Source organism: Columba livia, chromosome 3, assembly GCF_036013475.1.
Source record: "Columba livia isolate bColLiv1 breed racing homer chromosome 3, bColLiv1.pat.W.v2, whole genome shotgun sequence".
Classification (NCBI taxonomy): domain Eukaryota; kingdom Metazoa; phylum Chordata; class Aves; order Columbiformes; family Columbidae; genus Columba; species Columba livia.
Window position 1 is genome coordinate 25,294,397 of NC_088604.1, and position 13,158 is coordinate 25,307,554.

General features: G+C 42.9%; 1 protein-coding gene across 2 annotated transcripts; it reads right to left on the minus strand.

Annotated features, from left to right (window-relative positions):
• Positions 1–657: 657 nt before the first annotated feature.
• On the minus strand, positions 658–13,093 carry LOC102091934 (glutathione S-transferase 3). 2 transcript variants are annotated; one of them, XM_065056089.1, is made up of 7 exons: positions 12,958–13,093; positions 9,863–9,969; positions 5,821–5,872; positions 4,941–5,073; positions 3,293–3,434; positions 2,010–2,141; positions 658–1,446 (listed from the first exon to the last, which is right to left on the minus strand). In XM_065056089.1, exons 2-7 carry the CDS (start codon positions 9,947–9,949, stop codon positions 1,303–1,305), a joined length of 690 nt encoding a protein of 229 aa, XP_064912161.1. In that variant the 5' UTR covers positions 9,950–9,969; positions 12,958–13,093; the 3' UTR covers positions 658–1,302. The 2 variants fall into 2 exon arrangements, with proteins under 2 accessions (XP_064912161.1, XP_005506843.2); XM_005506786.3 differs by lacking the exon at positions 12,958–13,093 and adding an exon at positions 10,584–10,863.
• Between the last annotated feature and the right edge of the window lie 65 nt (positions 13,094–13,158).

Here is a 13,158-nt window from a genome sequence, read left to right on the forward strand (position 1 = left end):
CAGGTAACAGATAAGCCAGCATAGGTCAACTACAACCTTGTATTCCCAGCAATGAAGGAAAAGTACTTGTAGTGCTGAGAACTTCAGTCATGCTGAAGATGGGGAGACTCATTCATCAAATATCAGATGTGTGTACTCACTGCATTCCAAAGTCAAGCAGCGTCTTATTTCTCAACCCATAACTAACACAGGAATGAAACAAATCCATTTGGGATTGAGCACTAGCCTTTTCTTATGTATCCTTAATACAGAATGATAACTAGCAGATATTAAACTCCAAGACAACATGCTACAGAGCAGTTGTTAAAAGCATATGTACCATTTATCGAAGTGATTTAAAAAATCTGAAATTCCTTTGTCAAGTCATCTGCTGAAACCATAGATTTAAACAAAACAAAAAAAAAGAGGAAAAGAAATTACATTTTGAGTTTGGCAGGTACTAGACTTTAGATAGGAACTAAACCAGGTTTGTGTAATGGTTCATTACCTCTCCTTCACATCTCCTTTTGCTGGTATATAAACGCAAATGAAACGCCTTTTCAGGAGGTATACGGGTTAACAAGCATCCTATTCAAAACAAGTATAAAGAATTTATCCTCCAAGAAAAGTAAAAATGAAGTTTGCAACCCCCAACTTTCATTCATGACACAACATGGCAACATGACTACATAAAAAGTTTATTTGATTAGAACAGATCCTCTAGATAAAGCAGTTACATAAAAATGCCACTTGGCAGTCAGTTTGTTTTCTAATTCAGTAATAAAAGTGCAGCTTAATTAAAAAGGCACAATACTGATATTTCAGAAAAGTCATTAGTGTTCAATAGAACTGGCAAGAAAAGCAACTCCTTCCTACTTTCTTTCAGAGCCACTTGTTTCATTTGCCTACAGTGATATTAAAAACAGTACAGGCCTGAATTAGAAGCAATCATTATAGCAAAATCTGATCTGGATCTCAGAAGAAAACCTTCAGAAGCAGCAGAAGCTGAAGCCGCCAGTCAGAAACTCATATTTCTTTTATTTTTGCTTTCCCTTCTTCTGAAGAGTCTCCAGGAAGACAATGTGCTTGCTGCCATTTCACTTGCATATAATTACCAGAAGAATGAAGGAAAAGAATAGGCTATTAGCAAAGCGTTACAAAAAATACCTGCCTACTACTGTATTTTGTATGAGAGAACAGGAGATACTGCTCACTGGAACTCCCTCTCGAACACCTTTTCACCTTCTGTCTGCAGTGTAATTGTACATCTGCCATCCGATCGCTCTCTTCAGCTGAGCACAGCTGTTGTTTTAGCCAGACACACTAATTTGCTTTCACATCATAATACATGCAGAGAACTCTCCTGACAGTCTCCACGTATTTGTCGTCAGGAACAGGTTTTCTCCGGCTTCCTGGCTCTAGAAATTTCTTGATTGTGGGGATGCTGCTTATCCTCGCTTTAAAAGCCTAAAAGGTAAACAGCAAGTACATGGTATTTAAAGAACAGAAAGTGACATAAGAAAAAGCAATTTTACAGATTTCTGTAACATCCTTCAACAAGCTGTATGTCAAGGCAAGAAAAGAAATATAGTTTTAGCCATGGATGAATTTTACTCCTCCTCACCCCAACCTTGTTATTTTAAACAGTAATAAGGCAGCCCTCTGTCTTGTATTGATACGGGATGAAGCAGAAACAGTTATCTCTGGTTTCCAATGTGTATTTTATTCAAATCACTTCCTATGATCCAGAAAATATCTTCTGCTTAAAGGTGTCACAGAACTGGTGAGAGGAGGGGGAAAAAAAAGAGGAGGGTGGATTTCTCCAGATCTGTTCAGGATTTACTGCAGAAAATAACAGACTCTCTAGATGAAACATATTACAAGGTTTTTCCTAGAGCAAGCAGAGCAAAACTAGAGCGAAAGAGAAGTGATAAATGTTCTTGTTTTGTGGAATCACCTACACATAATAGACTCTGAAATATCATTTTTCACATTACCTGCCACATGAGTGTATTGTTAGTGTAAGGTACCTGTAACTGAGGAAAGCCTGAGAGCACGTCTGACTTCTTCTCTTCTACCATCAAAATGGCTTCAAGAAGATGAACATCTGCCCAGCTAAAATTGTTGCCAACAAGGAAGTCATGCCCATGATCTTTCAAAACCTAGAAGTGTCGTAAGTGAACATGTGAAGATGTGGATAGCCAGCTGGGGTTAATGTTTTCCAAATGCACAGGCACACATTCTTTGACAACACTTACTGCCTCCTTTTCACCTTTCTCTCCCATGCAACTATAGGGATACTACGAGTGTGGGGGATGTGGGCTCAGTGCCTGCAGTCACTGATCCTTTCACGAGATATCTATTGAGCAGTCCTCACAGTGGCAATCTAGAATATTGGGGTTTCTCTTAGCCATCCTTCCCAAGGATGCCCAAGCTAACTTCATATACTGGACTACAGGGTTAGATACCTCCTTGGTACTCACTCCTTTCCAGCCTCTTAAATCTTGAATTTTTCTGTATGTAGTTACACCTTCAGTGGGAAAATGGAGAATGTAAAAGAGAGGTGATCAGCCTAAAGCACTGTGGCTGGGATACAACAAGTGGAATCCAGGGCAGAATGAACTCTGGCATCCATCTATAGGAGAGCTGCTATTTAAGTAGGAAACTGTCTTCCCTTTAGACTTAAAAGAGAAAAGCAGCTATTTCTGCTAGATCATCCTGTCTGTGTGTATTAGTTTCCATTGAGAGCACCTGTTGGGTCCTATCTCTCTGAGAATCGGTTAGAGAAACACCAAAATTCCAGGAGGGCTTAAGCAGCCAGACCACTGGGACTAGAAGACAGCAAAGATAGCTGTATATTACTGTGGTTAAAAAAAACCAGTTAGATTAATTTGAAATGGTAAATAAAGCTGACAATTAGCTATTCTAAAACTGTATTCCTTGCAATGCAAGTCTCACAGTTTCACTTCTCCTCTAAAACAGGAAATCACTAATTTAACTGCATATAGCTATGTTTACACACTCATTAGATCATAACAGTTCTGAGCCAAAGGGGAAACTTGGACCCATCAGTCTGAATGTTGATGCTGCTCAGGCCATGAAATCTCACTTAGGACTTTCTGCAATTAACTGACCCCAACTTGTCTCATACTGCTCTGACCTCCCTCTCATCTCTCCAGCCCGCAGACAATCTGATGTCCTGGTTTAAAGTACTGCACTGACACCTTTCTGCTGCTTCTGCTTTTGGTAAAATACCCAGTGATCCCATTGTTATCCTTCCAGAACAATGGAATTAAATTATGCTCCTACATACCTTTTCATATGCTGGGAAATACCTGCTTGTCGCCTTTTGAACTATAAAAGCATGTTGTTTCTCTTTATCCTCAGCAGATAAGAATGGAAACATCAAAATGAAGCCCATAAGGTCATCAGTTCCTCCAACATACATATCAATCCTTAAAAGCAAAGGAAACAAAACCCTTAGATAAGAAGGCACCTGCATAATCAGAATTTTCTTAGATTTGTGTTGTGACAGTAAAAGTTGAATTTCCTGACCCACTTCTGCTCCCCTCCGATGAAAATTATTTTGGCAGTTAAAAAAATGTCACAGTCTGACCCTCACTCCCATTTGTAGTGTTGTTGGGACTTTACTTGCCTCATTGTGCAGGATGAAACAGGATAGTACAGAGGTTAAAAAAGTTCAACTTTGGTGTTACAGATCACTTCAGAATAACCAAAGAAATACACAGCACCACAAGAAGATTCATCCCCAACTGACTTAGTCACCTGGATGTAGCCCACCTTCAGGGTTCACCCAAAATCCAGGTGGTGCCATATAGTTTAGTAATGGGATTGGAAACCTGAAGTCTACCAGGTTCCGCATCTAGCTAAATTATTAGTACAGCAGTTCTTCAGATCGTCCCTTTTATCAATTTTTCCAGAGCTCTGACAGCAGGTTTTGTACTGTAGACAGGACTCAAATTTAAATTAAGTCCTCATGAATATTAATAAAATACCTGGTAAGATAGTCTAACAAAATCTTCTAACCATCTTGTGTCATAAGAGATGCGAGTTCCTGCTGTGTAATAAAATTAAGTGCAGTTTTTGTTGTCAGGCACCAACCTCTGTAGGGATTAAACATGTTATGTGCAATAAGAATCTATCAGTTATTCCTGCAAGCCTTAATGCACTTTTTAGCAACACAAAGCAGATGATAAGCTATGACTGAGGCTCCTGTTTGAATATGCATTCTTTTTGTTACTTCCCTGAACCTACTTCAGCCAATTCTTCCAATCACTTTCACCGTTTAATTGCAGTTTATTGTAAAGTATCTATTATAGTTAAATGCTTTACTTGTTGACCTTTAGTTTTCCTTCTTTTGAAAAACAGTAAGAAATGGACATTCAAAGGTTACAGACTGAGATATCCCAATTATATTTTTTTTCCTTCACACAGACACAACATTGAAATCTGGATTTAATTTCACATGAAACCAGAAGTTTTTCAACAGCTTTTAGCTGTTCTTCCCCCAATTTCCAAGGACCTAAACCATGCATGCACCTTTTACGATGCTGTGGAACATCGTGCAATCACAGATAACATCAACGAAAGATCTTATTTTGCAGACAAAACTTAAAGACTAACCATTGCTTTCCAAAAAGTTTTCTGTTTACAAAAATAGTTCAACATTTACACGCCAGTCACCTCCCAAATATCTGTGACAAGGTGTGTTAATCTTTTACTAACGCACAATAAACCTCCGTCTCAAGTATTTTTATGTAAAAGTAATCTAACTGGAACAAATCAGTTGGCTTGCGTCTAACTGTAGCCTGCCAGGCTCATTGCAAGTTTTGTGTCACTGAGGAAGACAGGTGGTTCTCTGGGTGTGCAAGTATGTAATTAATTCCAGATGTATCTAAGCTACTATAACAAATTTAAGATGAGTAGTACTGCTACCGTACAGGGCTCTCTCCTTCAGATCCTTCCCGTAGAGGTTGTACTTCGCTGCTATGTAGTTGAGGATGGCTCTGGTCTGCACCATCTTCATCCCATCGATCTCCACCATGGGCACTTGCTGGAACAGCAAGGATCCATCTAAAGGGAAAGACACATATTATTCTACTAGATCTAGTCACTCCATATCATATTTCTCACTGTCTTCAGAGGATCATTACTTCTGTGGTGAGCTTGTTGTGGGTAGTCATTATATTAAACTGTGATTCTTCCACACAAATAAATTACAGTGGTGGAGACAAATTAAACTGCAGAATTGTGGATTAACATCTTTCCTTTTAAAAAAAATTAACTGATATTACAGTAAGGATTGTGTACAGCAGCTTTTGTGCTGAAACTGAAATACAGTAGAGCCAATCACATGAAACACATCAACTAGGTAAAAAAGTGTCTAAGTCTAAATACATTTAAAAATTCTGTTTCATTATTTAAAACACAGTTGAAGAAAATGCCAGATTCCCAAATTTCTCCCTTATAACCAGTATCTTAAGCTAAATAAAGACATCCAAGGAAGTTTTAGGATATGTTTTCACAAGTTACTGGAACCCAAGGTAAGTTTGTGGGACCAAGTGGGACATGCAGACAAACATAGAGGCCTGGGAAGCTCTCCAGGTTGGAAAGACACAGAATTTTCAACTGCATCTGTTCACATATGGGAGAAAAATCAGCCTCTGCAGCTGTTCACAGTTCTGTTTCACCCCCCCCCCCCCCCCCCCCTTTGCTGTGAGAAAGAAAGTCCCACACTGTCTTCCAAGTCTCCTCTTCACGTCTTCTCTGAGACTAAACAAGGTCTGGTCACACTTTTCTTGAGGTTTCACATGGACTCACCTTGCAGGAGCTTCTCATACTGCTCTCGGGTTTCCAAAAACTCTTCTTCAAACTGATAAAAGAGAATGAGGAAGAAGAGGAAATGAGCATCTCCTCACATTTATAGAACAGATAAACTTTTTAAACACCATAAGAAAATACACGTCACGGTTCCCTTCATTCCAGGTATGTCTCCAAGGGAGAAAATACCAAGGGCACAAGCGCTGGCAAATTCTCTTGGACTGTCATATTTGACAAAAGTTGCTAAAGACAACCGTAGCAGAAAAACAGGCAATAGGAGCTGGAGTGAGGATGGTTTGTTTGGTATGGAACAGGCAATTTAATGTAAGACAGTCAACAACATCAACCAGGATGTCTTTAAAATGCTTTCTGGTATGTGGAAAAAATCTCTGCTGTGGGATATTTTGATTTAGGAGCTTAGACAGCAACCAATTCTTAGAAAGCTAAACCAAAGCTTTTACAATAAAATGTAGAAGTATTATGCCCAGCAGGAAGTTTAGTACAGAAACATGTTTAGGACACCTAAAGATGAATTATGTACTAGATGAGAAATAAAAAGATACAGAATTGCCTGTGATCAAAATTATGTAGTTATATTCAATAAGGTTGAGTCCAATCAGTGCTGCTTACAGAGGAATTCAGTTCAAGATTAAGACACCAAAGTTACATGTCCACACGTATGTGCTTGCATGTGCCATCCATGTCTATAGTCAATGTAGATCACGGAGATTAGAAAATGCCTGAGCTTACCAATCCCTAGATGCGTGGCTATGGACTCCCAAGGATCCTTCCTCAGACAACCTTGCTCAGAGCATCTGAGTGACTTATGTTAATAACTAAGACTTGCTGTACTAGGCAAACTCCAGAAGATTAGGCAAGCTAATGCAGTGCTAATGTTGGACCATTGTGAGTCTGATCACATAGTCTAAAATTCAGAACCAAGGTTTCTGCTGATGAAAAGCTGGGAAAAGAATATCCCAAGGCAAAACGTAATAATTGGTACCTGTCAAGGTTTTTTTTTGGCATTAAAAAAAAAAAAAAAAGTGAAGAGAGAGAATCAAAACACAGGAAAAAATTATGCAGGGAAGCAGCCTGTTGTGTCTTCTGCAAGGCCTTCAAATAAAGACTGGTGGTCTTTTTGAAAAACTCAGGTTTATTGTGTCATAGGGGCACCCTGAGGTTAGTTTAAACAGGGTCCAAAACAACTTTTATTAAACAGGTGAGAAACAGGGTTTTAGCACTCCAAAGGTGACTTAAATACAGGTTTGGATATCAGTTGAGGAACATTATTAAGGGGCAGCAACTAACAATTCAGGAGGTCCACAGTGTGCATGCACATGGCCTCACCCAAAACAATGCCGGAACCGCCCAAGTCCGGGAAGAGTACATACACACTTGCCTGAACACAGTATGGGATTATTTTAAAGGGATACACGTACTTGTATTGAGTACAGAAAGTGTACGCTCTCAATCCTGCGAAGGTAAATTTATAATACACTTGCAATCCTGCAAGGAGAAATACACGTGCAAATGTGCACGGAATACTACACGTGCTTATGTGGAAGCACGGGATGAAAATGCACTCGCAATTCTGCAAGGGTTAATTTATACACGTGCTCGTATTGAGCACAGAAAGTACATGTGCAAATGTGCACGGAAAGTAGATACACTTGCAATCCTGCAAGGGTTAATTTTACATGTGCTTAATACAAGCATGTGTAATACAAGAGACCCCCCTTGTCGCGGGTCTCTTGGAACGCGAGCAAGATGCTGCCGCCGAGAGTCCTGTTTTTTATTGGCTGATCAGATCTGACTGTAGGCATTCCAGAAGCTTCTCTGCACCCCCACCGTGGCTGTGGGGTGCCTTTGAAGCTTCCAAACATCCCCCACACTGGCACCCAGCGGCTCACAGGCACCTCAGCACTCCCTTCTCCTAACGGCCCTGGCCAGGGGCTCTGGAGCCAAACAAAAGAAGCTGTTAGCCTCAAACAGCAGAGAGAGAGGGAGATGTGCCTACTCCTTCCATGATGAAGAAGGGACAGGATGAGAGGGGGGTTTGCATCCTGTCACACCTTGTCTCAATACGGGGCTAACCACATGAAGTGTAACAGCCTGTTATACAAAAGAGGACACTCAGAACAACTACTAGTCCTTTCTGTCCTCAAACTGAATTATCAGTTTTTTGCCAGACTGATAGCAAATGAATAAGTAAATTATTTCCCATTAACAACAACAACAACAAAAGTATTTTGAAATGGTGTCTTGCTTCTCTGGTTTACCCAGATATTTTTCTTCCTGCTATGAGATTTCCAACTTCCCCTGACATGTAGGTCAATTTTTTCTCTTCACCCTGTTAAGCATCATCTAAATCACAGAATGACAGAATCAACTGGGTTGGAAAAGACCTCAAAGATCATCAAGTCCAACCCTTGGTCCAACTCCAGTCCATTTACTAAATCATGGCACTAAGTGCCACGTCCAATCTCAGTTTAAAAAACTCCAGGGACGGCAAGTCCACCACCTCCCTGGGCAGCCTGACCACTCTCTCTCTGTAAAGAATTTCTAATATCCAGCCTAAATTTCCCCTGGTAGAGTTTAAGCCCATGCCCCCTTGTCCTGTTGCTAACTGCCTGGGAGAAGAGACCAATCCCCAACTGGCTATAACTTCCCTTCAGGTAGTTATAGAGAGTGATGAGGTCACCTCTAAGCCTCCTCTTCTCTAGACTAAACAACCCCAGCTCCCTCAGCCTCTCCTCATAGGTCTTATGTTCAAGTCCCTTCACCAGTCGTGTTGCTCTTCTCTGGACCTGCTCCAGCACTTCAATGTCTTTCCTGAACTGAGGGGCCCAGAACTGAACACAATACTCCAGGTGTGGCCTCACCAATGCAGAGTACAGGGGAAGGATCACTTCCCTTGTCCTGCTGACCACGCTGTTTTTGATACAGGACAGGATACCGTTGGCCTTCTTGGCCACCTGGGCACACTGTTGGCTCACGTTGAGCTTCCTGTCAATTAGTACCCCCAGGTCCCTTTCTGTCTGACTGCTCTCCAGCCACTCTGTGCCCAGCCTGTAGCGCTGCAGGGGGTTGTTGTGGCCTGTTGTGCCCTGGGGGATATAGCGGAAGATTTGGTGAGGATGTTAGTTAAACGTAAATACGCTCAAGTGACTTGCACCTGTCTGTAGAAAAAAGCACATACATCACACTAATTGTTTTACTGGCCTTGTGTGCTTGACGAATAGAACCTCTGTGTTAGATAACATAGGCCTGTGAGAAACTCTAGGCACCTTATCACTACGAGATTCCTGCTGCGTCTGCCTGAAGCTTGAAATATAGGTGAGCTCAGCAGGCCCAGTGATCTTCCAGCAGGGCTGAACTGACCAGCGCCTGCGTCCCCCCTTGTGTCACCTCTGCCTGGGAGCTCAGGTGCTACTTTGGAGATCCCCCAGCAGAGAGGTAACTAAAATAAAATTTGCTCTTTGCAATGCATTCGTGGCCTCTGGCTCTTCTTGTGACATGCCTGCGTATGTGTACACATGGCCAAAGCGCAGGACCCGGCACTTGGCCTTGTTGAACTTCATGATGCAAGTAAGACAAAATAAAATTCATGCTATAGCTTCTTGTGGAGGATGTAGTCAGTGGAGTGAAAAATAAAATAAAAATCTGCATGTGAGCACGCAGCTGAAAACATAGACTAGAAAAAGCAAATGCACTGCAGTTTAACTTGGCACAGATAATACTTGTTAAGCCAGGAACACACCTGTCATTCAGCTCATTGGCCCTGGGTCAGTAATCAAATGCTTGATCAAGCATTACGCAGTCTTGCATTAAGCAAGAAACTGTTTTACAGTGTCATTGCTCAGAGGACATGTAACTTGAAGCCATACTTTCATGTACATAAAGTAACAGTGGTTTAATTATACCAAATAGCAAATGCTCATTTACTACTCGGTTTGCGGACGCTTTTTCTCTTTTTAGTTAACCTGTGATCTGACTCAAAGACAAGCTTACCAATGTGCAGCTTAAAAACACTAAAACAAACCTCGACTCCAGCTGCAGCTAACAACCAGCGAACTGACTCCATCTTGCCTCTTCCATTAAAGTAGTAAAGTTTCGGTTTTCCAGCCATGACTTCAAATTTCCTGTTACCTAAAACAGTTATAAAAGATAATAAGTTAATAATGATCAAAAAATCTGATGGCAGCTGGAACAATGGCTCACAGGTCACTCACATGTCAAAGATTAAAGTTAATTTTTTAAAAAACATTTCAGTAAGGTTTCAGTCTAAACTGATCTGGTTTCACCACTCAACAGTCAAGTCACAGTATTTCACAGTTTTTTCATTCCCCTGAAATTCAGGAATGGTAAGCATTAAGTTGCTAAGTAGGAGATAACAGAAAAAAATTAACTCACCGCTAAACAAATCCTTGAAACTTTTAGAAAATGTAAGTTTTAGCACTAGAGCAGTAGCTCTCACCACTGAAAGCCAAGTTTTGACTGCAGAGGAGAAGGGGCAGTAGACAGGTTTTTCCAATCTGGCAGTCCTTTTATCAAAGAATGCCAAAAGTATCTAAACGTTAATTCTACACATACTTCGGTAAAGTATGGGAACACATTTTCAAAGCCTCTCACTTGTGTTTGTAGTTGTAGTGATGTAGGGTAAGTATGTGACCCAGAATCAGCAGAAACTTCAAAATAATTACCATTTTCTTCTGCAATAATCCAAATTAAAATACAAAGATTCGGACTGTTGCACTACTTACCCTTCTACTGGTTACACTTCTTTCCCTTAATATTCCCTGTTGCGAAGAAAAACCTTATAGACTTTTTAGTTGATCAAATGCTTTGCAAGCAGCACTTCAGTTCTCAAACAGCCTCATAAACAAGGCTATTAATCGTTATTTTTTTTGAACAGACTAGTGTTTAGGTCTCAGCAGGAATTGGATCCCGCTGTAGAGCCATAAGCCAAGGGAGCATCAACTTCCATCACACTGGCACTTCACACGCAGAACTCAGTAACAGCCTGTCCTGGCTGCAACTGAGAGCTGCTCTCCCTCTGCAGGGAGATTTCTTGTCACCCCAACCCACAGCTCAAGTAATCCTGGAAAAGAGGCTGTTGGCATGCAAACAATAACCTCCAGTTCCCAATGCTGCAAGCATTCCTTCACAAGCGGAGGGAAAACAACAACGTATGAAAGACCTTGAACAAACCTGAGGCAAGCAATTCGCCTGTTAGCCAACAGGCACAAAAACAGAACACATAATACAAGGCTGCATCAAACCATGGGAATTCAGATGAGCCAAGCTGTTCGGCCCTGCACACTTGCTTAGGGACTTCCATTGCTTCTTAGGTAAGTCACTGGAAACTAAAATATTGCTGAGTAGTATCTATACTGCTAATAAATGTAACAGCAGATGAAAAACAGGAAAAAATACTAAAGAAAAGTATCACAGAATGGTTGGGGTTGGAAGGGACCTCTGGAGATTGTCTAGTCCAACCCACCTACTAAAGCAGGTTCACCTAGAGCAGATCACACAGGAAGGTGTCCAGGAAGGTTTTTAATGTTTCCAGTGAAGGAGACTCCACAACCTCTCTGGGCAGCCTGTTCTGTGCTCTGGCACCCTCCAAGTAAAGAATTTTCTCCTCATATGCAGATGGAACCTTCTGTGCTTCAGTCTGTGCCAATTGCCCCTCATCCTATCATTGGGCACCATCTGGTCCCATCCCCTTGACACCCACCCTTGAGATACTTATAAACATTGATGAGATCCCCTTTCGGAAGAACAGAATGGAACAGGAGTTGCTTGTACTAGAGCTAAATTCACAGAAGAAGAAGAAAAAAGCCAAAGGTGATTCTTAACTTGAGGTTTAAAACATTCAAGAAACAGAACAGTCACTTTTCTTCAGTGCACCTTCCCGAAACCTGCTCCTAGCATCACAACTGGCATATCAGCACAGGAGATAAGCGAGTCACTGTTGCCCAGCACACACTGATGCTGCAAAGTAAAATAGAAGGTAAAGACACAGTGGATGCTTGTCTTGTAAATGCAGGGGAACAACGAGCTTTGAAGCAAGCTGTAGCATTCTGGTTCTTAAGACTGAGTCTGACATGCAGTGCTGGAAGACAAAGTCTAGCTTGTGAGCTTTTAGCCAGGAGCTGCAATTGCAGGTGGGTTGCTGGTCATTGCCCTCACCATGGGATCTCAACAGCAAGAGGGACTTGGGGAAAAAAAGGATCTCAGTTTACTCCCTTGTGATTTGTGAAGGCCACCTGGGCTAACAGGCAGAAAGAGGGAACATACATCCACGCGAGAAGCCGCTGCTCCCCTGCTGGCTGCACAGACCAGAACACTGGTGAAGAGGCCAGGAGGCCAGCCGCGCCTGGCGTGTCCTGCAGACCCAAGGCTCTGCTCACACCCAGCAGCCCAACTCCAGCCCGACGCCAGCTATCCTTGTCACAGCTCTCCTGTCACACCAGCCCGGGGAAAGTCCCCTAATCAACTTACAACAGGTAGTATCCTCCTGGGCCACTGACTCCAACCCCTTCCATTTGTGACATGTTCTTCATAGCCCGAAGATGAAGAGCGGTTCATGTTACTAAATGGCGAGCCATAACGCTAATAGTTGGCAGTTAGGGGAGGGCTTGGAAGCAAAGAGCAGAACAGAGAACACTCTCACATAAGAGACGAGAAACGCTGGAGTACACACCTCTTGTACCAACACTCGACTGGCTTGGGGCGAGCAGCCCAGGACCAGGGACATGACATCCTGATCAGACACCACAGTGGCAAACTGCACCTGGCACAGCACCCACCCACCCACCCCCCGCCGCGGTGCTGACAGGAAAGGCAAAATCACCAAAACCCACATTATCCAGACAGAGAACGCGAATAATAAATAACAAGCAAAGAAACGAACGCGGCTTTTAGCTGGAGAGGCCCGCAGACCGTCACCCGCCCGCCCGCCCGCTTGCCAATCCATGAGGAAAGCGGCCGGGCCGGGCCGGGCCGGGCCGGGCCGGGCCGGGCCGGGCCGGGCCGGGCCGGGCCGGGCCGGGCCGGGCCGGGCCGGGCCGGGCCGGGCCGGGCCGGGCCGGGCCGGGCCGGGCCGGGCCGGGAGCCTACGCACGCACCCACCTGCCCCGCCAACAGCCCCAGTCACCGCCGCTCCGCTCCCCGCCGCAGCGCTATGAGGCGGTGTCAAGCGGGACAGCCGCCAATAGAAACCCGCTACTCTGCATAGTTAGCGAAGGCTTCTGGGAGGAAAGCGTAACAAAAAACAAACGAAAAAAAACCTTTAAAAAGTTGGGGTGGTTTAGCCTACAACGTTTGGTCTTT

What these genes read in the sequence shown, in the direction of transcription:
- LOC102091934 (XM_065056089.1), bottom strand. Translation starts at nt 9,949, where the DNA reads ATGGCTGGAAAACCGAAACTTTACTACTTTAATGGAAGAGGCAAGATG. An exon ending in TAGCTGCAGCTGGAGTCGAG is followed by an intron (nt 5,873 to 9,862) that starts GTTTGTTTTAGT and finishes CTCTTTTATCAG; the next exon opens with TTTGAAGAAGAGTTTTTGGA. An exon ending in ATTTCCCAGCATATGAAAAG is followed by an intron (nt 2,142 to 3,292) that starts GTATGTAGGAGC and finishes CGACACTTCTAG; the next exon opens with GTTTTGAAAGATCATGGGCA.